The 25,031-nt window shown below is 49.0% G+C and overlaps 1 protein-coding gene across 1 annotated transcript in view; it reads right to left on the reverse strand.

Annotated features, from left to right (window-relative positions):
• The window catches only part of DISC1 (disrupted in schizophrenia 1), a 446,732-nt gene that overhangs the window by 342,841 nt on the left and 78,860 nt on the right, over positions 1–25,031 (reverse strand). Inside the window, exons 2-3 of the mRNA XM_018042542.1 lie at positions 17,385–18,361; positions 6,799–6,868 (exon numbers count right to left, since the gene is read on the reverse strand). Of these exons, the coding sequence (XP_017898031.1) occupies positions 6,799–6,868; positions 17,385–18,361 (1,047 nt within the window). The remainder of the gene's footprint in view (positions 1–6,798; positions 6,869–17,384; positions 18,362–25,031) is intronic.

Raw genomic sequence — 25,031 nt, forward strand, 5'->3', positions numbered from 1 at the left:
GGGGAGAAAAGGCATCATGCTGAAATGTATGTTTGAATCTGCTACAAATGAAAGGGATGCATATCCTATGCAGACAAAGGTCTGTGCACAAAGCTCCAATCCCAAGTAGGTGTTACACAGCTGACTGTGCCCTCGGCACACTGAAAAATGCCAGCACACAAACCTGCCAAAAAACACAGTGATGCGGAAAGCCGCCATCAGCTGAGATCTCTGCCCTTAGTTCACAAATCAGAAACTCTTCTATAAACAGGACAAGAACCTGAGACAATGTAATCAAGAGAAGCGAATGGCATTTTACACATATTCTTTTTCTGCAGCATTTGTCTATATGTATAACTTATCTCCCAATTTTTCAGTTTTTACGTAAAATAGGAGGCAGACACAGGAGCTTCCACTCTTGTGAGAATGATGCTAAAGATTAACATTGAATCAATGCAAGTGCTCAGTTCCTAACAGCCTAATGTTTTTAGATAAGATCATGGGCCATTTTCCTGATGCATCCCCAGCATGAAGCCTTCATTTGCTCCTCCCTCAGTGGTCACATAAATGAGTTGCCAGAATCCACAACCTTCCTAGCTGGGTTTTGTCCCCCACAACTGCTACAAAGCTGTTTTCCACATTGGGATGCAAGATGCTCTGGATCCTGCCAGGTCGGAGCACATGCTGGTCCTCTCTGGGCAGCACCCAGGGCCTTGCCCAAGAAAGGGGTTGGTGACAGTGCCTCCTGGGAACTGGCCAAGATCCCAGCTGATGGTGACTTGGCTGGCTCGTACGCTGGCATTTTTCATGAGTGCAAAGGCTGCAATCTCCTGATGGCTCAGCCATAAAGAATCCGCCTGCCAATACATGAGACACAAGAGATGTGGGTTCAATCCCATGGTCAGGAAGGTCCCTTGAAGCAGGAAATGGCATCCTGCTCCAGTATTCTTGCCTAAAAAGTTCCATGGACAGAGGAGCTTGGCCAGCATGGGGTCGCAAAGAGTTGGACACAACTGAGCAACTGAGCTCAAAGCACACAAGGATGCAGTCAGTCGAGTAACACCTACTTGAGATCTGAGCTTCTGTTTCTGTGCTTTTTAATGGAAGCCTCACTATCCCAGGACCAGGGGAGACACTCAAGGGCCACAGGGGGTGAGCCCTCTGCATAACAGGTCAGAAGGATGCTGTTTCCAGACTGGGGTGCAGGGAGAGGAGGCAAGGGTGTGGGCAGGGGGCTGCAGACAGAAGCTGCACCCACATTCACACAGGGGTTCCGGGTGCACGCTAAGTTGCTTCAGTCGTGTGACTCTGTGTGACCCTGTGGACTGTAGCCCACCAGTCTCTGTCCATGGGATTCTCCAGGCAAGAATACTGGAGTGGACTGCCATGCTTTGCACCAGGGGATCTTCCTGACCCAGGGAAAACCTGCATCTCTTGAGAAGCCCTGGGGTTCAGTGTAGCTCTTTCCAAGGCAGAGCATGAAACAGCACAGGCTGCCAAGAATCACATTTTTGTTCTGGGGTAGCCAGAATGGGGTCCACCTCCCGTTGACTCTGCTGTCCTGTGGATATAAAAATGACCAGATTCTACTCAGTCTTGTTTTTTGCTTTCTAGACTCAAATGAAATACAGTGAAAAGGAACCCATGGGTTTTCACTGTGTTCAGTCACATTTGTAGTCCCAAGACAAGAGTGCATTAGATTCCAGAAGCCATGGGTGGATGTTTAGAGCAGGCCCCTGGGAAAGAAATGGCTGTCAGCTTGGATGATCTGCACACTATCACCAAGGATCCACTGTGGATGGAGGAAGCTTGCTAAGGAAAGAACTCAGGAAAAAAGAAGATGACGGCAGTTTAGACAAGAGCTGGCCATTTTCATGGTTTCATGTTTGGCTCTGCTTGGATCACCTTTCTCTGAATGCCTCACATTTTATTGTGCTAGAATTTTGTCACAGTGACTACTGGTTGAGACACAAGGAGAGAGAAAGGAATTCAGTGCTGGCCACTCTCCGCTGCAAGAAAGAAAGTCTAGGCAAGCAGGAAAGCCAGCTTGCTCCATGGCACAGCAATGCAGGCCACTGAAGAGCTGAAGTCACCACCTCACGGCCTCCTCGTGAATGTGTGATGTGGTCACCCATGGACACACATGGCCAGGGGATGTTAGAGGCCACAAATCCACACAGCAACCACTAGGACAGTAACCATGTCAAACACCGCGGTCCACACTCTCCTTTTCTCCCTCCCAGCACATCGCAGACCCGGGCCTCTCACCCCCAGTCCCTGGATGGCAGGCTCTCCCCCGTGGGACTCCCAGGTCTCAGCCTCGCCCCTCAGCTGACATGCGACAAGCGGTCAAGTGAGAAAACCAAGGAGCACGTGGAGTCTCTACGAGAGAGACCCCAAGGAAATACCAAACAGCAACATTTTTTTCACCTCAGTCCTCCCAGCTTTCTGCAAGAATATGAGAATATAGCAACCTTCCTTCCCTAGCGAGGGAGAGATGTCATTAGAGATCTGAGAAGGTTCCTCACTGGGCATCACAGGTAAAGCTTCAGCACATTAATGAGATAACAAAACATGGACCTTTCTATTCTGTGCTCATGGCTCATTTCCCTGGAACACAAAGTTGTCATTACAAACGAAACTAGAAAGAAAGAGAGAAAAGCAAAAACACAAAACAAAACAAAGGGGGATAAGATCACCCTCTACGTGCTCCTGGAAAACCTTGTGGACATCAGCAGACCCACTCCCTAGAGACAGCGCACAGCCTCAGAGCAGCTCCTCTCAGAACAAGGAGACAGTCCACACAAAGACTAAATAGTGAGTGGCAAGGACATCTCAGCAACCCTGAAAATGTTGATTAGTAACTCTGGATGAACTATCATAGGTGAGAAAGGAAGCTTTATTCAGCTCTTGTGTCAACACATTTCATGACCACAACTCTCCACCTCAACTTCCCTAATTACTTGGCAATTAGTTTCAGTTCAGTTCAATTCAGTTCAGTTCAGTTGCTCAGTCATGTCTGACCCTTTGTGACCGCATGGACTGCAGCTTGCCAGGTCTCTCTGTCCATCACCAACTCCCAGAGTTCACTCAGACTCATGCCCATTGAGTCAGTGATGTCATCCAACCATCTCATCCTCTGTCTTCCCCTTCTCGTCCTGCCTTCAATCTTTCTCAGCATCAGGGTCTTTTCAAATGAGTCAGTTCTTCCCATCAGGTGGCCAAAGTATTGGAGTTTCAGCTTCAACATCAGTCCTTCCAATGAATATTCAGGACTGATTTCCTTTAGGATAGATTGGTTGGATCTCCTTGCAGTCCAAGGGACTCTCAAGAGTCTTCTCCAACACCACACTTCAAAAGCATCAATTTTTCGGCGCTCAGCTTTCTTTACAGTCCAACTCTCACATCCATACATGACTACTGGAAAAACCATAGCTTTGACTAGACAGACCTTTGTTGGCAAAGTAATGTCTCTGCTTTTTAATATGTTGTCTAGGTTGGTCATAACTTTTCTTCCAAGGAGTAAGCGTCTTTTAATTTCATGGCTGCAGTCACCATCTGCAGTGATTTTGGAGCCCAAGAAAATAAAGTCTGACACTGTTTCCACTCTTTCCCCATATATTTGCCATGACGTGATGGGACCAGATGCCATGATCTTAGTTTTCTGAATGGCAAGGAGTTTATGACAACTTATTCAACACCTGCTATGTGCCAGTCCATGCTCTGGGCCCTGCAGAGGTCCATTTCAGATGCCATGTGCTACGTGCTAAGGGCTTCCCAGGTGGCGCTAGTGGTAAAGAAAAGTGAAAGTGAAAGTAAAAGTCCCTCCATCGTGTCGGACTCTTTGCGACCCCATGGACTGTAGTCCGTGGAATTCTCCAGGCCGGAATACTGGAGTGGGTAGCCTTTCCCTTCTCCAGGGGCAATTCTTTACCATCTGAGCCACCAGGGGAGAGCCCACCTGCCAGTGCAGAAGACCATGAGAAACGGGCTCGATCCCTGGGACAGGACGCTCCCCTGGAGGAGGGCATGGCAACCCACTCCAGCATTCTGGCCTGGAGAATCCCAGGGACAGAGGAGCCTGGCAGGCTGCAGCCCATAGGGTGACAAGGGTGACAAAGAGTCGGACACAACTGAAGCTACTTAGCACATACACACACACACACACACACACACACACACACACGGTCTTCCCTGGTGCCTCAGCTGGTAAAGGGTCTGCCTGCAGTGGGGGAGACCCAGGTTCAATCCCTGGGTTGGGAAGATCCTCTGGAGAAGAAAATGGCAACCCACTTCAGTATTCTTGCCTGGAGAATTCCATGGACAGAGGGGCCTGGTGGGTTACTGTCCACGAGGTCCAAAGTATCAGACATGACTGAATGTACTTCACAGCCACACACACAACAAACACACACAAGCTAAGTGGCTTCAGGCACGTCCAACTCTTTGCAACCCCATGGACTGTAGCCTGCCAATGTCCTCTGTCCATGGGATTCTCCAGGCAAGAATACCAGAGTGAGTTGCCATACCCTCCTCCAGGGCATCTTCCTGACCCAGGGATCGAACCCCCATCTCCTGCGTTGTAGGCAGATTGTCTACCACTGAGCAACGAAGGAAGCCCTTAGATAAGAGAGCTGGTTTCAAATCTCCTTTCAAGGCAATCAGACTCTGGGATGGCGGCTCGTAAGCAATGGTGGCTCTTCCAGTTCTTTGCCCTTCCAGTATATCCTACTCACACCTCAGGGCCCAGTCATCTTCACCAGGAGGGACATGGCCCATGGACTGAGCCTCACTGGCTAGACTCAGCTGCCACTGTACCACAGGCCTGATTTTCCAAGGAAGAAAGTCCTACACTGTGTTTTCTCGGGCATCAGCACACACCTCAATCACCTGGAAGGCTTGAGGAAAAACAGAATGCTGGCCTACCCCCAAACATCTCCTTCGGGGGACAGCGACATACAAACAAGGAAAATAAACAGGCAGAAACACTGAATAAAGTCACCTTTATTCTTTCAGCCTCCCTGTGAGGTGTGTCCTATTCAACTTCTCCCCTGCGGTGTTTCAGAGACATTTGGAGAAAGGACTAAAGAAGTGAGGCCTTCATTTAATGAAGCCCATTGAGAGCACCGCATCCAGAAAAGTTGAGGTTTTTCTTGATCAGAAAAAGAGGGTGTGGTTTTTCACCTGTGTCTGAAGCTTTGTGTGTTACAGAGAGAGCTCTGTTGTCAAAGGAACCAAGGCACAGCCGTTGGAAGAGAAAATAAAACCTGTGCCATTGTGGGAGTGTCAAAACCTAGGTGTCTCCCACTGACAAAAGTCCCCAGGGACACCTGGGTCTGGGAATAGCTCATCTGCTCCTCTTTCACATACATCATCCTGCGCCAGGCATCATTCTGAAATCAAAATGTCCCATCAAAGCGGACTGGCAGAGTTTAAAGAGCTCCATCCCCAAATTCCTCTCCTTCCTCCCAAAGCCCATGGTGAACAAGGACACCAGACGGCATCAGCTCTGCTCCGTGTGTTTCCTAGAATAGGATTTGCACCCTCCTTTTGGGAGTCACTTGCCCCATTCCTGTAGCACCCAGTTCGTAATGGTCAGTTACTCTCTGGGAAACCAGAATATGGCCCCATGAGGTTGAAGACCAAGCCTCAGGGCTAACCAGCTTCCAGGGGAGCCTTAAATCTAAAATATCTCCAGGCCAATCCTCGCTGTGCTGAGCTTGGTTATCACCAGCATAGTTCTCAAGTTCATCAGTGCCTGGTGGAACAAGAAGTCCTCTAAGGCCCTCTCTTATCCCCAAGACCCAGCAGAAATGAGTGTGAGATCTTGCAATTGGTACCCAGGTCCTTAAGATCCTTCCCAATCCAACCAGACCTGCAACTTTTCTTTGACATAGTCAACCCAGCGTCCACTTGGCAGCCATGATACCTTCATCCACTCTGGCCTGACTCCTATTTGGGTGCCTCACTCTGGTTTGGGTTTTTTTGCTTCTGACCAACTCTTCCATCTTCATGTCATGACTTCTTTCCAGCTTGACCATTTCAAGCCATCTACATGGGAATTCAATACATCCGAGCCCACTCACAGAGACTGGCATCATCTCTTAAGCTCATCCCAACTCCTACACCTGGTCCCCAAGCATGTGAAGTCAGAAAGCTCCACGAGGGCTCATACTCACAGGCATCCCAAGGCCAGAAACTGTATTCTCTTACTCCCCTATCCCTGCCACAGTGCTGGCCACATAGTAGGTGTTCACCAATGTTTTTTGATGAGTGAATAAAGTATAGCTACATCACAAATTGGAGCTTCCCTGAGTGGCTCAATGATAAAGAATCCACTGACCAGTGCAGGAGATGTGGGTTCAGTCCCTGCGTCAGGAAGATCCTCTGGAGAGGGCATGGCAACCCACTCCAGTATTCTTGCCTGGAACATCCCATGGACAGAGGAGCCTGGTGGGCTATGGTCCACGGGATTGCTAAGAGTCAGACACAACTTAGCAACTAAACAGCAACAACAACATCACACCTTAGACAGGTAGATGATGACTTAATATAACCCTTATTGCGCAAGTACTCAGAGTGCTTCTGGAAAATCAATAAGGTTATACTTATGACCCAAAGGATTATTCCTCCCAAACTGCTTTGAAATTCAGAAAAGAACAGTGCTGTAAAATAGTCAACCGTTACTGAGTGCAGGTGATCAGGGAACAGATTACACAATTCATTTGCAGTGTGGAGGATACAGGTGAATAAGGAGGGAAAGCGAAATTGCCCATTATGGGAAGAGAAGAAAGAATCAATAAACAAAGCAAAACTCACCCTTATCATAATCATCATCTTCAATCGCTTTATCTTGAAGTTTCTGAAGCTTTAATCTTAAGGATTTTACCTATGTTGGTTTGAAAGGCAAAAAAATGAAAACTGAATTACAATCTTGTTCACACTAATTTTGTTACAGTTAAGAACACTTAGAAACTATTTTGAAGCTGAACCACACTATTCTCCTTTAAAAAAAGAACCACAAATGTACATTTTTCCAATGCCATATGCATTCATTTCTCAAAAAAAAGTTACATAAAGAAAAAGCGTAATTTGAGCATAAAACCAAAAAAAGAGTTGGAATGTCATTTTTAAACAAAAACATCACACTGTACCCTCATCTGTGTGAAAAATGCATAATAAAAAGGAATACAGATTTCCTGACCTGACCAAGTGTCTTCTGTTCAAAAGCATCATATTAAATGTATGAAAATAAACACACCAACATTAGAGCAGAAACCAGGAAAAGAAAACAATGAACTTCAACTCAGCAGGCTGTCCTGAGGGCTGGGTGAGAATGAAAGACTTCATCAAAGAAGTCCTAAGGATCTTTCCATTATAGAAATGGGCACCGTCTTACTTAATCCACGTGTGGACTCAAGGATGGGCTTCCCCAGTGGCGCAGCAGTAAAGAATCTGCCTGCCATGCAGGAGCTGCAGGAGACGTGGGTTCGATCCCTGGGTCGAGAAGATCCCCTGGAGAAGGAAATGGCAACCCACCGCAGTATTCCTACTTGGAGAATCTCATGGACAGAGGAGACTGGAGGGCTACGGTCCATGGAGTCACAAAGAGTCAGACTTAGAACTGAGCATGAGAACGAGATTCAACGATCCCATCACTTGTCTGAGAACTACCAACACATTCATTTCTCATTATTTCTCGTCTCAACAGGAAGCTCTGGGATTTTCTGCAGGGACATTCTTGGTCCATCGATAAATGGATTTAATCTTGCTCCCTGGAAACCAGCTTCTTGCCACTCTTTGCCAGTTTACACCTGCCTCTCCTTCCACACCTCTTTCAGGAGCCACCCCCTCCAGTCCACATTAGATGTCCTGTTTCTCTACTGACAACCTCACCTGCGCTCATGATCTAAACCATTTTGCAAATATTCACTCGTAAGTGTCAGGCACTGTTCGAGGGGTTACAGATACAGCACAAAATTCTTAGCCCTCCAGCCTTATCCATTTTGTGTAAGAAGACAAAAATAAACATAATAAGTAAGTTTTACAAGGCCTTAGAAAAGGATTAGTGCTAGGACAGAGGAAAAAAAGCAGAACCACGTAAGGGGGCCAGGAAGGCTGGTAGACAGTTGGGTTGCAATTTTAAGCAATATCTCATTGAGAAGCTGATATTTGAGCAAAGATACATGAGTGGTAGGGCTCCCCTGGTGGCTCAGTGGTAAAGAACCCGCCTGCCAATGCAGGAGACACGGGTTCGATCCCTAGGTCAGGAAAATCCCCTGGAGAAGGAAATGGCAACCCACTCCAGTACTCTTGCCTGGAGAATCCCAACCCTGAGGCTGTCTGGGAGACACATGTTCCAGCAGAAGGCAGAACTGCCACAGAGGCTGCAGGCAGCAACTCCCCAGGCACCGTAGAGTTAACAGGAGCCAGCCGTGCCTAAAGAGTCTTGGTTAAAGGGGGAAAGTGTAGCAGAGGAGGTCAGAAAGGTCATGAGGAACATGGGATGAAGACATTTAAGAGTTCTGATTTCCGGGACTTCTCTGCCAGTCCAGTGGTTAAGACTTAGCCTTCCACCGTCAAGGGCACAGGTTCAACTCCTGGTCAGATAACTAAGATCCCACATGCTGCTTGGGTGTGGTCAAAATAAGCTCTGATTCCACTCTGGAGGGCTTGGGAAGCTACTTGGGGACTCTGAATAACAGAATTCATGATTCAATATATGTCTGACGTTTCCTCCTAACAGCTGTGGGTAAGGGCAGAAGTCAGGCGGCCAGGGAGGAGGGCATGGAAATAACCCAGGAAGGAGATAGTGGTAGCCTGGATTCTAGCAGGAGCAGTGAAGATGGGGAGAAGTGATGTGATTGTGGACATACCCAGAAGACAGTTGGGGGAAGACAGAACCACCAGATTTCACCAACAGATCCCGTGTTGGGAGGACAAAGCCAGGAGAATGCCAAGTTTTTGGTGTGAGCCACAGAAGGATGGAGCTGCAAGTTTCTTAGTACCTATCACACCAGGCAACAGCTATTGTGTGTGATGTGTTGTGGTGTGGTGCCATGTGGTATGGTGTGGTGTGGTATGGGTGGTGTAGTGTGGTGTCATGTGGTGTGGTGTTGTGTCATGTGGTAAGGTGTGGTGTGGTGTGCTGTGGTATGGCGTGAGTCGTGTGGTGTGGTGTGGTGTGGGTGGTGCAGTGTGAGTGGTGTGGTGTGGTGTGAGTGGTGCGGTGTGGTGTCATGTGGTGGGGTGGGGTGTGGTGGGGTGGGGTGTGGTGTGGGTGGTAGTGGTATGGGTTGTGGGGTGTTGTATGCTGTGGTATGGGTGGTGTTGTATGGTGTGGTGTGGTTGGTGTCATGTGGTGTGGTGTGGTGTGGTGTGGTATCATGTGGTGTGGTATTGTGTGGTATAGCGCCGTGTGTCGTGTGGTGTGGTGTGGTGTATTGTGATGTGGTGTTGTGTCATGTGGTGTGGTGTATTGTGAAGTCATGTTGGGGTGTGGTGTGGTGTGGTGTGTGTGATGTGGTGTTGTGTCATGTGATGTGGTGTGATGTGGTGTGGTGTGGTGGGGTGTTGTGTGGTGTGGTGTGGTGTGGTGGGGTGTTGTATGGTGTGGGTGGTGGTGGTATGGGTTGTGGGGTGTTGTGTGCTGTGGTATGGGTGGTGTGGTATGGTGTGGTGTGGTGTGGTATCGTGTGGTGTGGTATTGTGTGGTATAGCGCCGTGTGTCGTGTGGTGTGGTGTATTGTGGAGTCATGCTGGGGTGTGGTGTGGTGTGGTGTGTGTGATGTGGTGTTGTGTCATGTGATGTGGTGTGGTGTGGTGTGGTGTGGTGTCTGAGCACTCATCCAACCTAGAGCACCTAGAGTGCAAGAGCCTCTTTGTGTCCACGTAGAAGACGACAGCGCTCACCCTGATTTGGTTCTCCGCTGCTCTGGGCTCATGGAGCCATTACACTGCCCTCCTGTCCTTGTTCTGCTTCACGGGGTGTGCGTGGAGGAGACAGAGGTGGCTTGTGCTCTGAATTGCTTTTGTGGATCCCTCAGCCTTCTCCTCCTCGTCTCAGGGACTGTGACCTGAGTGGTCACCACACCACACCACACCACACCCCTCAACACCACACCAGTCTATGCGCTCAGGGGCAGAGCAGGGCCCCCAACCACCCCTGTGGAACATGACTCGTAGGCTAGAAACACAGCTGTGTTCTATGAAGCCTCTCATATTGCGCTGCTGTCTGTTACTAACCTACTCCAACCAACACAGCCTCCAAGCCAGTCATGAGGTGTACTCTTAGCAGCAGGCACGTGATTTCCTAGTTAATGACAGAATGAATGAATGAATGATCACATTTATCGCTGAGCTGGTCCACATGACAAGTGCATATTTTACCAGGAACTTAATCTTAAATGGGCTTCCCTTGTGGTTCAGATGGTAAAGTGTCTGCCTACAATGTGGGAGACCCAGGTTCAATCCCTGGGTTAGGAAGACCCCCTGGAGAAGGAAATGGCAACCCACTCCAGTACTCTTGCCTGGAAAATGCCTTGGACAGAGAATCCTGGTAGGCTAAATTCCATGGGGTCACAAAGAGTCGGACATGACTGAGTGACTTCATTTACTTACTTACTTAGTCTTAAATAGCCAGGATGGAAGACAGGCTGAATGCCCAGCTCAATTGCCATGTGAAGTTATAGCATCACCACAACCACATGAGTTGATGCAAAAAAAACACAGGAAAGAAGGTCAAAGAAAAGTTTGCAGCCAGTGCCCACCTCACTTTACCCCTTCATCCAACTATCCTTGTAGGACCCTGAGTTGCTGCCCTGCGATATGTCTGAATGTCCATCTTGGCTGGAAGCACAGCGACTAATGGGCATGTCTTATCCAGACACACCACCCATGTGAGGCAGGCCCTTTGTCTCCTCTTCCTCCAGCTCCACAACCTCAGGTGGGACCCAGCACTCATGGTCCTCCCACTTACTTCCCTCCTCTGCACCCCAGCTAGCATTTCCTTTCACCACAATTTTCTCAGTTCAGTTCAGTTGAGTTGCTCATTCATGTTTGACTCTGTGACCCCATGGACTGCAGCACGCCAGGCTTCCCTGTCCATCACCAACTCCCAGAGTTTACTCAAACTCATGTCCAGTGAATCAGAGATACCATCCAACCATCTCATCCTCTGTCGTCCCCTTCTCCTCCTGCCCTCAATCTTTCCCAGCATCAGGGTCTTTTCAAATGAGCAGCTCTTTGCATCAGGTGGCCAAAGTATTGGAGCTTCAGCTTCAGCATCAGTCCTTCCAATGAGTGTTCAGGACTGATTTCCTTTAGGATTGACTGGTTAGATCTCCATGCAGTCCAAGGGACCCTCAAGAGTCTTCTCCAACACCACAGTCCAAAACCATCAATTCTTTGGTGTTCACCTTTCTTTATGGTCCAACTCTCATATCCATACAAGACTACTGGAAAACTATAGCTTTGACTAGATGGACCTTTGTCAGTAAAGTAATGTCTCTGCTTTTAATATGCTGTCAAGGTTTGTCATAGCTTTTCTTCCAAGGAATAAGCATTTTTTCCCAACCCCTGGTAATGTCCCTGGGTGGCTATTTCTAAACAGTATAAAACACACAGTCGAGTCTCATTTGTGGTCATTAAGTTCCATAGAATCACTGGGAAAACTCAGTTAGCAAATACTGAATCACTGTTTCCAGGGGGAAAAATAGGGTTAGGTCACAATATTTTTGTCAACTGATCAATATATAACCTTGTTTTATGTGTGTTTCAATTTAAAGATACTGTCTGTGTATGGTAAGTAGCTTCAGTTGTATCTGGCTCTTTGTGACCCTATGGACCATAACCTGCCAGGCTCCTCTGTCCATGGGATTCTCCAGGCAAGAATACTGGAGTGGGTTGCCATGCCCTCTTCCAGGGGATCTTTCTGACCCAGGGATCAAACTCAAATCTCTTATGTCTCCTTCATTGGCAGGCAGGTTCTTTACCACAAGCGCCACCTGGGAAGCCCTTAAAGATTCTGTATTTAATATTTATCTCTGCTTCATTAACATTCAGCTCACAACTCACACCTGAAAGAGGCTGATCTAACACACGTACTTTCTCCACTTAGGCACACAGCAGCCTTCTTGTGCTTACAAGTGCCAGACGGCACTGCCAGTCCTGTGCTTGGGAACCAGCTTAAACAGTGACCTCACCAAAAAAAAAAAAATCAAACGTGGGAAAAGCATGGCATTAAAATTTAACTGAATCACTTTGCTGTACATCTGAAACTAATACAACATCGTAAATCAACTATACTTCAGTAAAAACAAATTTGTTTAAAAAATACTGTATATAAAATTAAAAAAAAAAAAAACAGAAAAAATTTTTATAAAAACAGGCCATGATGGCACCCCACTCCAGTACTCTTGCCTGGAAAATCCCATGGACGGAGGAGCCTGGTAGGTTGCAGTCCATGGGGTCGCGAAGAGTCGGACATGTCTGAGCAACTTCCCTTTCACTTTTCACTTTCAGGCATTGGAGAAGGACATGGCAACCCACTCCAGTGTTCTTGCCTGGAGAATCCCAGGGACAGCAGAGCCCGGTGGGCTGCCGTCTCTGGGGTCGCACAGAGTCAGACACGACTGAAATGACTTAGTAGCAGCAGCAGCTGCAAAGTACACTAGTTTACAGTCTGAGCTGAAACAAGACCTCAGCTAGAACATGCGTGTTGGGTGGCCCAGACTTTCAGTCACTCTGTGCATGTCCATGAGGGATTCCCTGATGGCTCAGCAGGTAAAGAAACCGCTTGCAATGCAGGAGACAAAGGACACTCGAGTTTGATTCCTGGATCAAGAAAATCCCCTGGAGGAGGAAATGGAAGCCCACTCCAGTATTCTTGTCTGGAAAATCCCAAGGACAGAGAAGCCTGACGGGCTACAGTCCAAAGGGTTCCTAAGAGTCAGACAAGACTGAGTGACTGCATGCACGTCCACAAAAGACCAGGGAAGCACTGTGAGCCCTGCCCTTGGACTTCAGTAAGGTTTAACAAGAGAGTGAATTCCCGAATACAGAATCTGTGGATACGAAGTATGGACTGCATTTAACAGGAGCTAAAATTCAAATTCCTGAGATTTTCATTTTCCTTAAGGGGAGAGAAGAGGGGTTAGGGAATTGGAATAAAACATTTTAAAAAGCGCCAGAACACTAAAATCCCAATCTTTGAAGGGATCTTTTTGAAGATCCGTAGCTCAACCCTTCCCCAGTTCTTCAGCCCAAATGAGCAATCTGAGGTTTCTGCACAAACATGGTGGAAAAAGCAAGGCCTCCCTCATCAAGCACAACCCTACTGTCGGGAGCCTCTTCCTCCATCTGAAGCAAAATCTGCACTCCTGTAAGACCTTTGCCCTGGACAGAGTTCCTTTGGTCACTCCACGACCCTGAATAAAGGTCATCCCTCTTCCACGCAACAGACATGCAAATCACTGGAAAGCATCATGTTACTCACTATCCAGGTGCTGGATAAACCAAGGAACTTACACTACAGATCACCTGTGTCCGGATCCTATCATCTGAGACAAGATGTGAGTTTAATTTAAACTGTAGGGTGAGAAATGGAATATTTCCTGCCATATCAGTAAACATGGATGTCACAGTCATCACTGATTGCAGCCTTCCAATGTGAGCCGGTGAGCCCTGAGGGAACTCAGGGAGGAAAAGAATATCTGTCATCTCGCAGCCACCAGACTGCAGCCACTCCCTACGGTGAGCCCCAAGGAAGCTCAGAATGTGGAAAACACAGCATATCGGCCCCAGATAGCTGAGGTGAGTATCACAGGCATGATTTCAGTGAGCCCAGAATCTTGCATCTTCCCACACACAGAAAAGTGCTGAACTACTTAACCTGGGATATCTGGCTTTTGTTAATTAACAATAATCTTTTGATGTTCAGACTACCTTCCCTTTGTTGCAAAACTTCTATATAACCTGGCTCCCCCTCCTGCCTCCTTGGAGCATCTCTCAGGGTCACTTGAGATACTATCTCCTGGGCTTAAGTCCTAAAAATTTCCACCAAATAAAACATAACTCTCAACTTTTAGGTTGTGAATTTTCTTTTAAAGGTTGCGAATATTTTTTTAAGTCAACAAGGAAGAAGAGTGAATTCCCCTTTTGACTCAAATTCTCTGAGCCATTTCTCTAATGAGCAATACTCTATAACAATGAGCAATATTCTGTGTTCTTGCTGGGCATCAGAACCAATCTGAAGCACTGCACGTGGACCAGCACTTTTCATCCTCACGACAATCTATGAGGTGGGGACTGCAGTTACCTCCAACTACTACAAGAGCATCTTGAGGCACAGAACAATGAAGGAAATGACTTCAGGTCACACAGCAAGGAAGTGACAGCAGCAGGCTACCAGTCAGGCAGTCCCGCCAGCATGCCAGGAGTACAAGATCCCAGGGGATCCTCCAGAAATCAAGACCCCATAAAACAACTCTCCAGTGGCTTATAACTAATTATAAGAAGAGATATATCTAGGGTGTGTTTCATTTCTTTTTAAAACTAAAGATCATGGAATCTAAAAGGTGAGCTAAGGTGGTTTTCTGCAACCACAGCCCCTAAAATTCTAGCTCCCAGGCACCCCAATGTCCTGGTAGTTCAGAGACTAGCATGGTGAGTCTGTGGCCCCCAGAAAGCATATCTGCTCAGGGTTTCACAAACTCCAAAGTATCAAAAAATCTAGGCCAGGACTAGATATCCTGGTCTATACCTATATACATGCATGCATGCTAAGTCACTTCAGTCGTGGCTAACTCTTTGCGACGCTATGGACTGTAACCCACCAGGCTCCTCTGTCCATGGAATTCTCCAGGCAAGAATACTGGAGTGGGCTGCCATGCTCTCCTCCAGGTGATCTTCTCGACCCAGGGATCAAACCCAGATCTCCTGTGTCTCCTGCATGGGTAGGTGGGTTCTATACCACTAGCGCCACCTGGGAAGACCCCTATATCTTGGTAAGAGGACTTGAAAGGAAAGGAAAAACTGTTGGTTCTACCAAACCTCAGGGACTGGATATTGTGGACTGACTACAGCAGACCCACTGCCAAGTGATTTTCTGCTTGGTTATCTAGGAGGAAGGAAAGCTGGTCTTTATAACCACTTTGTACTTCTGCTTGACCTGTGTCAAAACTTGGATTTTTGAAATGCAGATATGTTGCTGAGATTTTTCTTAAAATATTTTGGAAATAAAGTGTTGAAAACTGGCACTCAGAGTCCAAAAATCACGATGGTGCAAACCTCCACTGAGTGTTTGGATCCTTGTGTGTGTACCTCTCAGCATCTCTCCTTATGCCTCAGACATTCAATCCAAGAAGTCTATCAATTAGATTCCTGCAGCCCATCTTACCAAGATAAATTATTTCACTAAAACCACAATTTTAATCAAGCACCAGGCAGTATGCCAGGCATCAGGCATCCAAAAATGGCTAAGAGAAGTGAGCTGGAGATAAAGAGCTCATGGTCAAGTGAGGAACTTGGACCGCGAACAACTGATTATTAAAGTGACAAGTGCTGTCACAGAGCACATCCAAAGGGCTGTGGGAAGGGAGGGAGGGAGGGATTCATTCGGTATTGGGGCGGGGGGAAGGGGGGAGAGGTCTCACAAGGAAGTGGCTTTGGAGCCGCACTGAGAGGAATAAGAAGAGCTTAGCAGGTGGCACAAGGCAGGAAGCTCACTCCAGGCAGAGGCCCAAGACACAGGAAGAGAGAGCAGCCGAGCTGGAGGAGGAAGGCACTGGGCAGCTGCAGCAGGTCGGGAAAGGTCTCCATTGTCAGGATGAGGGGTTTGGAGACCATCCTAAGGGAAGTAAGAAGCCACCAAATGTTTTAAGCCAAGGAATAACAGCATCCCAGCAGTATTCCCAAAGACAATGATGCTGACCTCGGAGAGGAGGAATTGGGGAAGAGAGACTCTGGAGGAAAGTATGTCAGGACCCCTTACCAAACTCGGGTGAAACATAACAAGGATTTGAACCAGGCAGGGACCATGGCCGTGGCCGTGAGAGTAGGTTAGCAGCAGGGCTGGGGGCACTTAAAGACGGAGCAGAGGTTGGGAGGGCAGCGGGGAGGGTGCTGAAGAACCTGCAGCTGCTCTAAGGAGCTGGGTGCATTCTATTAGCTCAAATCAACAGTTACAGATCAACAGTGACACCTGTTAGGACTGGTTTAACGGGTGAGACAGTGGTGTCAGTTTTGGACATGCCTGACTCAAAGATTCCCCGCCTCGCCTGGGAGCACCGCACACTGCACTGTTGCTTGCACACTGGCCCGGCTGCTCTCTCTCCCTGGGGGATAAATCTGAAGGCCGGCCTGGGACAGGGCAAACGGGGAGGTGGCTGGGACTTTAGGCCACAGACGAGGGGCTGAGAGCAGATGAGATCAGTCCCTCGGAATGAACGTGAGCCTCACATTTTCAGGTCCTCCTTCCAATCCTGATGAGAGAGGCTCGACTTCCCTACTTACATGTACCTACGCCACATACACACGCATACACATATGCACACACATGCACATGTGTACACACATCCACATATATGCACACATGCACATACGTGCACATAGATATACATGTGTGCGTATACATGCATGCACACCCCAGAAGGAAAACAGTCTTTCAACAGGACGAGTCAGTGGGTCACCACAAAGCACCTCTGCCCGGGTTTCCCTGGGAACTTTCTAGGGTAGAACAACCTCGCCTACTCCAAGGTGGACCCACCCCTCAGATAACTGGGTGGCCAGCAATATTGCAGTGTCAGGGCTTACAGTCCATCCCAATTTCCAAAGCACTTACATTCCCACCGGACCACGGAATAACCCTGCATGGTGTTATCATCTCTAAACAAGGAAACTAAGGGGCTGAGAGGTTTAGGAACCAGAAACAGAGCCCCTGATTCCATGTGGGGAGCTCCCGGAGCTGCAGTGGGAGATGAGCTAAAAACGCAAAAGCGACTCTGGATCGCCCCAATGTGGAGCATCACCACCTCTATATCACTCATCCGTCCACACACCAGCCAGCTCCAGGTCCCCTGTTCTGTGGTCCTGACCTCCCACTTCAAAGAAGAGTTACACTGAGCCAACCCTAAGTCACCCATGCCAGAAACTGCAGAGGAGCCTGTGGCCCAACAAACAACAAACCTGAGCGTCCAAGGGACAGAGAAAATGAGAACAGATTTGAGTTCAGGATGAAAGAGAAGAAGCAGAGATGGAGCAACATCTTTTTGCAGCCAACCACCAAAGGTGCTGCCATATTTTCCAGTGGGAAATCGGTCAAGCCTAGAAGCGTCGTTTCTGGCCCTCTGCCTAGAACTAATCTGAGCCATGACCATCCCGTGCCCGAAGGCTGGGAAGACACCCACCTCCAGACGCCTCCGCTGGCCCTGCAGGCAGTGCAGCAGCGCTGGCTCACATCTGCTGAGCAGCGGGTCCCACTGGTGAGCATCTGCAGAGCTGCTGGCTTCAAACCACACGGGATCCAGGGAGCAGGAGGAGGCAGCATCTGTGTCCAACAACGGAAGAGTCTGGCCCTCCAGACTGGGGCTGCCCCCCAAGGTCTGGGCAGCATCTGCCAGGCCCTGAGAAGGCTTGAAAGTGAAGGGGAGAGAGAGGAGCCGAGGGTGATCGTGGGGTCCACCCGAGCTGGCAGCCTTGGCCTCCTTCTCCTCCAGGCTCTGATGAGGGCCCTCAGCCTCTCTGGAGGGTGGGCAGCCTTCTGCTTCTCCCCGTTCCCCAGCAGAGCCCAAGGAGAGGCGAATGAAACTAAAGCTGGAGGTAAAGACGTCCTGAGAGCTGGCAGGGACGGAGGGTGCCTGGGGGCCACTTCCGAGGCTGCAGCTGGTGTCACTCATGTCCTCCGGGGGTGGACAGCCTTTGTTCCAGGCTTCCCGGCAAGGACTCAGGGCCTCGTGAGTGTCCATGGACGGCAGCTCCCCGCGACAGCCAGTGGCCCTGGGGCCACTCAGCTTGCTGAGCCTATTGGGCAGGGCAGTGCCAGCTCGGGGCTGAGCCCCAAGGAGCCCTGGGCTTCCTCTCACGGCCATCAGAGCCGATCCTCGGTGCCCCACGGTCAGAGCCGAGGCGGCCGTGCTCCTGGGAATGAGGCTCCCAACTGAGCGACCTCGCCACTGGCCTCCAGGGTCAAGGCCACACGGGCCAGCCCTGGACTCAGGGTGGTGAGACTCCTCGCCACATGCCCCTCCCTGGGCCCGGAACGGAGCGCCCACTGGCGGGGAGAGGAACCCGATCCTGGGCCCAGCTGCGCTTCTCATGTAGCCCGGCCTCCGTGCCAGCCGCCTCCTCCGAAAAGACGCTGCAGGTGGTGAGCAATCTTGGCTTCCTGGAGAGAGAGAGAAAACATCATCATAGACACACACACACACACACACACACACACACACACATCTCTCTGGCTCAGATGGGAAACAACCCCAGGCTCAGAGGTCATCCCTTGGGCATCTGTCAAACAGAGATGCTGGCTCAGTGGTCACCAGGCCAACCTGGCAAAGAAACTGATGATCCTCCGGAAGCGACCCCGGGGATGTGTAGACACAGCCCAGTGTGCCAGCTCCTCTGCTCAGCAGAGCAGCTGGCACAGCTATTATGCTAACATGTCTCAAGCACAACATCGGCAGTTCCTTCTGAGCCTCCAGCATCCTGCCTGTTGATCGTTTAAGTGCATCAGCGCTTTCATCCTGGAGTGGCCTGGGAAGCAAACGAGCTGAAGCCGAATGCCAGCGCACTCCTCAGAATGAGAGCCAGTCACCTACTCTGGCTGCTCTTAAGATATACGTATGGTTTGGTTACCTGAGTTTTCCACGGCTTTGCTGCCTGTGGACCGTGGAGAGCTGACTGAGACCCTACGCCCATCAATTTCATCTCACAATGAATTACAGGAGGCCCTGTTTGCTGTGTTCTCCAAACCAAGGGCTGTATTCCCCTCCCAGCTATGCGAGAAGGATAGAGACAATGAAACTGCTGATGCCTCTCAGAGGCATGATGCTATAGCAGCTGACAGCATAAGTCGCGCCACCTCATTGCCTGGTTCAAACCACATTGTGCCATTTCTTGCTGTGTGACATTTCAGAAGTGACTTAGCCTCTCTGTGCCTCAGTATGCTAATCAGTAAAATGGAGATATCAACAGTACTTCTCTCCTAGGATGGTGGTGAGCATTAAATTAAATGAGTTACTACAGGCAGACCCCTCAGAACAGTGCCTGGCACTCAGAATAACTGTGATTAAAGTGTTATTAACAGTTACTATTTTGATATTTTGTAGCACCTCGTTACTCATCATGTGTCCTCATTTGATTAATTTCCATAGCTCCCTACCAAAGTCATGTGAATCAACCAGGAACTGTAACATTTCTTTCAGTTAAGGAAACAGGCTCAGAGAAATCAAACCCCTGCAAGTGGCTGAGTCTTGGGGCCCTGCCACAACTCGAATCAGACTGGATGGAAGCTGCAAGAGCAGGCAACGTGAGGCATAGCTGTGTATCGGGCAGCCTGTGCTGAGAAGTGGAGCGCAGCTCCCCACCCCTGCTGGGTCCACACATCTTGCCCTGCCCTACCTCCCAGAATACAGATGGTCTCAGATCCTTCATCAGGTAAACAGGGTGCCAGGCATCCAGGATCCCACTGTGTTATGACCATACCCTGCATTTAAGTTGCTTGATAAATGGTGGATAAATTAATGGATGTGAGGCTATATGGAAGGAAAGTAGAATGGATGGATGGATGGACTGGGGCCCATCTGACCCCAAATCACATGCTTTTTCTATGTCCTTTTCCTCCAAGCACATCACTTAGGATGGAAACTTGCAATGACAAGAAGTCAAAGAAAGGTATTATCTTTTCTTTTCTCTTCTTTATTTTTTTTTCTTCCATCAAAGTTTGAATTGGTGGAAAAGAACATGGCAAAAACGTGCAGAAAATGTACAGAAGGAATCATTAATACATCATTTTGGACCACTCGCTAGGATAGCTACTATTAAACACACACACAGAAAATAACAAGTGTTGATGATGATGTGGAAAAATCGAAACCAGTGTGCTCTATAGAAATGTGCACTTATGGAAATGTAAAATGGTATAGCTGAAAAGAGTATAGAAATTCCTCAAACAATTAAAAATAGAATTACTACATGGTCCAGCAATTCCACTTTTTAGTATATACCCAAAAGAATTGAAATCAGGTTTCAAAGAGATAACTGTACCCCTGTGTTCATAGCGACATTATTCACTATAGACAAAGTGGAAACAACCCAAGAGTGCCTTGACAAACGGATGGGTCACACATGGTCTATCCACACGATGGGAAATCATTCAGCCTTATTTTAAAAAGGGAAGTTCTGACTCCTGTTCCAACATGAATGAACCTCAGTCTTGAGGACATGACGCTCAGTGAAATAAGATAGTCACAAAGGGACAAATATTGTTTGATTCCACTTATATGAGATACCTTGAGGAGTCAAATTAATAGAGACAGACAGCAGAAAGATGGTTGCCAGGGGCTATAGGAAGGCAGACGGCTGGAGGTAGGAGAATGTTGCAAGCTAGCGCTCAGGGGGGATAGAGCTTCAGTCTGGGAAGATAACAAAGTTCTGGAGATGGACAGCAGTAACAGAAACAAAACAATGTCAATGTCCTTAATGACACTGAACTGTACACTTAAAAATGGTTACAAGGATAATTCTGTGTTATACGTGTTTCACCTCAATAAAAAAAATTTTTTTTAATAGACCAAACTAGGTCACTATGCTCTGTGATCCCAAGGAGACCCATCCTTTCCCTCATTGCTCTCGCCATCTGAGGCTGCCCCCTCACCCGGAGGTGGTCAGCACAGGGCTGCAGGAGCTCAGGATGGGGCAGAGGGATGCCAAGAAGAACTAACTCTCCTCTGCCTGTGAAACTGGCAAAATATTTTTTGAAGAACAAGGAATCCAGAAGGAAGCAGAGAGAACACTGAATTCTGGCTTCAATTACCAAAGGAAAACTATTCAGCAATTTCATACCTTCAAAATGGAGTCCTGTGAAATCTGTATTGTCTTTTGGCTTAAAGAGACTTTAAGCTAATTTTTTTATGCAAGTCCAATCACACAAATAACTCTTCTGAAGTTAAAGGAGCAACATTAAGTAGAAAATAATTTGTTTGAAATTTCACTTTTTTTCAAACGCCTGTAGAACCTTGGGTCTGAGTAGCCCTCCATAAAGCTACTCAACCAAGGGTCTGAAACCTCCCCAGGCCTGGCCCAGCTGCCATCCAAGCAGTTCCCCAATGGGAGCCTGAGTTCCTGGGGGAAGGGGAGGGGCCTGTAAGATGCCATCAGGCCACACTGTTCATCAAATGAGGGGCTGAGAGGTAGGGCTGGGGAATGGGGGTAGCCCAGCCCCTGAATCCTCCTGTACACCAGACATCCCCCCAGGTGTGAGCTTTCCCAGAATGTGACCCCAGAAACAGAGATTGTCACACGGTATCAATCCTAAGCCTCCAGAGAGGGCAGAGGAGCTGACAGCGTTGGATCTGGAGGGCACCTGTGGAATGAGCTAGAAGGAGTATAAGAAACCCATACAGAGCACATGGCTGCTCTGAAACCTTTATCCACTTATATTTTAATTGTTTATTTGAGGACATCTATGATGTCCCTCTGGAGAAGGAGATGGCAACTCACTCCAGTATTCTTGCCTGGAGAATCCCCACGGACTGTAGAGCCTGGCAGGCTGCAGTCCATGGGGTTGCAAAAAGTCAGACACGACTGAACAACTTAACACACACACACTCACTTGATGTCCCTCTGTGCGTGCATGCTAAGTCACTTCAGCCACGTCTGACTCTTTGTGACCCTATGGACTGTAGCCTACCAGACTCCCCTGTCCATGGGGCTCTCCAGGGAAGAATGCTGGAGTGAGTTGCCATGCCCTCCTCCAGGGCATCTTCCCAACCCAGGGATCAAATCCTCATCTCTTATGTCTCCTGCATTGGCAGGCAGGTTCCCAACTGGGAAGCCGCGTCCCTCTGACCAGAAACCAATTGTTACTTATCTATCCTGCCTGAAGTCCACCCTGACATCCAAGCCCAGCCTTCACATCCTGCGGTAAGGAAGGCTTCTAATGCATTCAGCCCTTGGAGAGAGAGTCCTTCTGGCTCCCTGCTGCAGTCAGCTCTGGAAACACAGGTTCAAGTGGGCAGGAAGTCGACTATGGCAAGACGAGGGCAGGACCTGAAGCCAGCTGTGCCCTCTGTTCCGTGTAAACCCAGAGAGGGCTCCAGTCTGCCCAGCTGGCCCCAGACAGGCTGAGGCGGAGGCAGGGCCACAGCAGCTGTCTCCTTCCCTGGCAGCCTCACACTCCACAGCAGCTCCAGGGGAGGGGAGCACAGTCCTCTCAACTCTCCACGGCACAGACCGGCAGGTCCCTGCTTACGTGGGATCCCGTCTGCACCCGCATCCACCCAGTGAGCTCTGAGACTGAAGGGAGTGAAAGAAGAGGGCTGCGACTTGGCCCAGATGTCACGGAGCTCCCACACACAGCCCAGCCCAGATAAGATACCCAGGAGCATCGGCTTACATAATTTACGCAGAAAATGGGAGAAACCAATGTTTCCAGCCAGGTCGGCAAGGATCCTGCCTGCCCCACCTCTAAGGCTCTCCCTTGATCCATCAGCTACCTTGTCCAGATCCCCCAGCTCACAGGCCTTCACCAAGAGCCCACATTTATTAAGAGTCCCTATTAATTAACACCCAGCTCTGTCAGTTATTCTCGCTGGTGTATATAAACTGTTCTCAACTTATGCTATAAATAAGCTCCATGCGATCCTTACAACAGCCCCCCGCCCAAACCCTAGTATACAGAGAAGGCGTCTAACATACATTGACCAGATCATATTCATTTTTGACTAGGAAATCTAAACTACGCAATTAACATACTCATGAATTTACTTGGAAGACCTTAAAGCCAATACCCAAGTTAAAATCTACACAAAATGCTCATGTGGGTTTGGGAAAGGTGCTCGGTGATGCTAAGGCCCCATGGGGAAAGCACTTCTGCCTCATAAAGGGGAAACACAGGGACTCGGAGGCACTGCTGAGGATGTGTAGAATAGTGAGAGACATATAAGCACATGATGACTACAAAACATGACCTGTGTATCAATATACAGTGGAAACATAAGTGAATATACTCTTTTCATGGAAGGAATTTTAATCCTATTTTTCATGGTCAAGGCATAGACTTTTATAAAATGTTCAGGTTAACCAGAGGCTCTGGATCATAAAGAAACCACACATCCCTGAGGATTAACTTGTTTTCCAAGAACCAGAATCCAATCATATACATTAAGCACAAACACTCAACTGAGCACAACTTCATCTTTCTCAGACAGTTCAGAGAGCACCTGGGGATTCGGAAGTGCCTTGGGGTCACTGCAATAATCTGGTGAGCAAGACAAGTGCTGGAGAGAAATAAATCAAGCTTTACTGCATTTCCATTTTAATTGTGCGATCCACACCAACAAAACCAGTCCTCACTGAACACAAGATTCTGGATGAGGATGTATCCCCACCCCCAGACTGCTTATGATCCAGCACGGGATGTAAGTCATGTACAAAAACCATCCCAAGATGGAATGACTAATCAACCACAGAGAATGGAGAATTCCATGTGAAGTTAGCTAGTGGAGTTACCAGAGAAGGCAATGGCATCCCACTCCAGTGTTCTTGCCTGGAGAATCCCAGGGACGGGGGAGCCTGGTGGGCTGCTGTCTATGCGGTCACACAGAGTCGGACACGACTGAAGCGACTTAGCAGCAGCAGCAGCAGCAGTGGAGTTCCCTGGCGCTTCCAGGTGGCGCCAGTGGTAAGGAACCCACTGGCCAGTACAGGAGACATGAATTCAATCCCTAGGTCGGGAAGATCCCCTGGAGGAGGGCATGGTAACCCACTCCAGGATTCTTGCCTGGAGAGTCTCAAGGACAGAGGAGCCTGGCGGGCTACAGTCCACAGGGTCACACAGAGTTGGGCATGGCTGAAGCAACTGCGCACACACACAGTGGAGTTGCCTAGCTGGCTCAGTTGTTTAACCAGACAGCAAAGCAGAGGGCTCTCTGAGCTCCAGAGTACTCCTCACTGTATGTGCTACCCCAAAACTCACCTCCTGGAGTTAAAGGGAAGGGTGGCTCAGAGGTTAAAGCACCTTCCTGCAATGCAGGGGACCTTGGTTCGATCCCTGGGTCGGGAAGATCCCCTGGAGAAGGAAATGGCAACCCACTCCAGTATTCTTGCCTGGAGAATCCCATGGATGGAGGAGCCTGGTGGGCTACAGTCCACGGCGTTGCAAAGAGTCGGACGTGACTTCACTTTCACTTTCACTTTCAAAGTGAACACAGACCGTTCCAGGGGAGACAGGACAACTCTTATAAACAACCTGCGCCCAAGAGTCCCGCCGTCAGCCTGACCAGAGCCTCCTGGTCTGTGAGACTTGCTCCTTCCCTGTCTTCCTGGCAGGCTCCCCTGCCCCCTCCTTTATCCTCAGGGGCACCTCCCTAAACCTCTCCCACATCCCTCCCCTCCAAGCACCTGCCTCTCAGAGGACACAGACCCTGTCCTTGAGGGAGCACGGTGAGCTCTCAGGGCCCCGCCCTCCTGGGAGGGGGCAGTGGCGATCACGCAAGCACACGGAGGAACAGAGACGGGGAGGGTGACGGGCAGACTGGCGGTGCCCAGGCACAGGTGACAGAGCCCTGGTTTTGGTCAGTGGGGTCTTGAGATCTGACAAGTGAGCGGGAGGCAGGGAGGCCACGGGGGGAGGCTGCTGGGAAGATCCTGAGAGAGGAAGGGACGGAGATGCAAGGGCAGATGGGGGACCCTGGTGACAGGCAGGTGGCAGGATGGAGCCAGCTGCTGCACCCAGCTGCACCGGGACTGGCTCTCTGTCCTGAGAGTGATCTCTGGAATGAGGCAGAATTTGATCTGCATGTTTTACGAGATTCTCTCTGTGGAGAGAGACCAGGCAG

Source organism: Capra hircus, chromosome 28 (genome assembly GCF_001704415.2).
Source record: "Capra hircus breed San Clemente chromosome 28, ASM170441v1, whole genome shotgun sequence".
Classification (NCBI taxonomy): Eukaryota; Metazoa; Chordata; class Mammalia; order Artiodactyla; family Bovidae; genus Capra; species Capra hircus.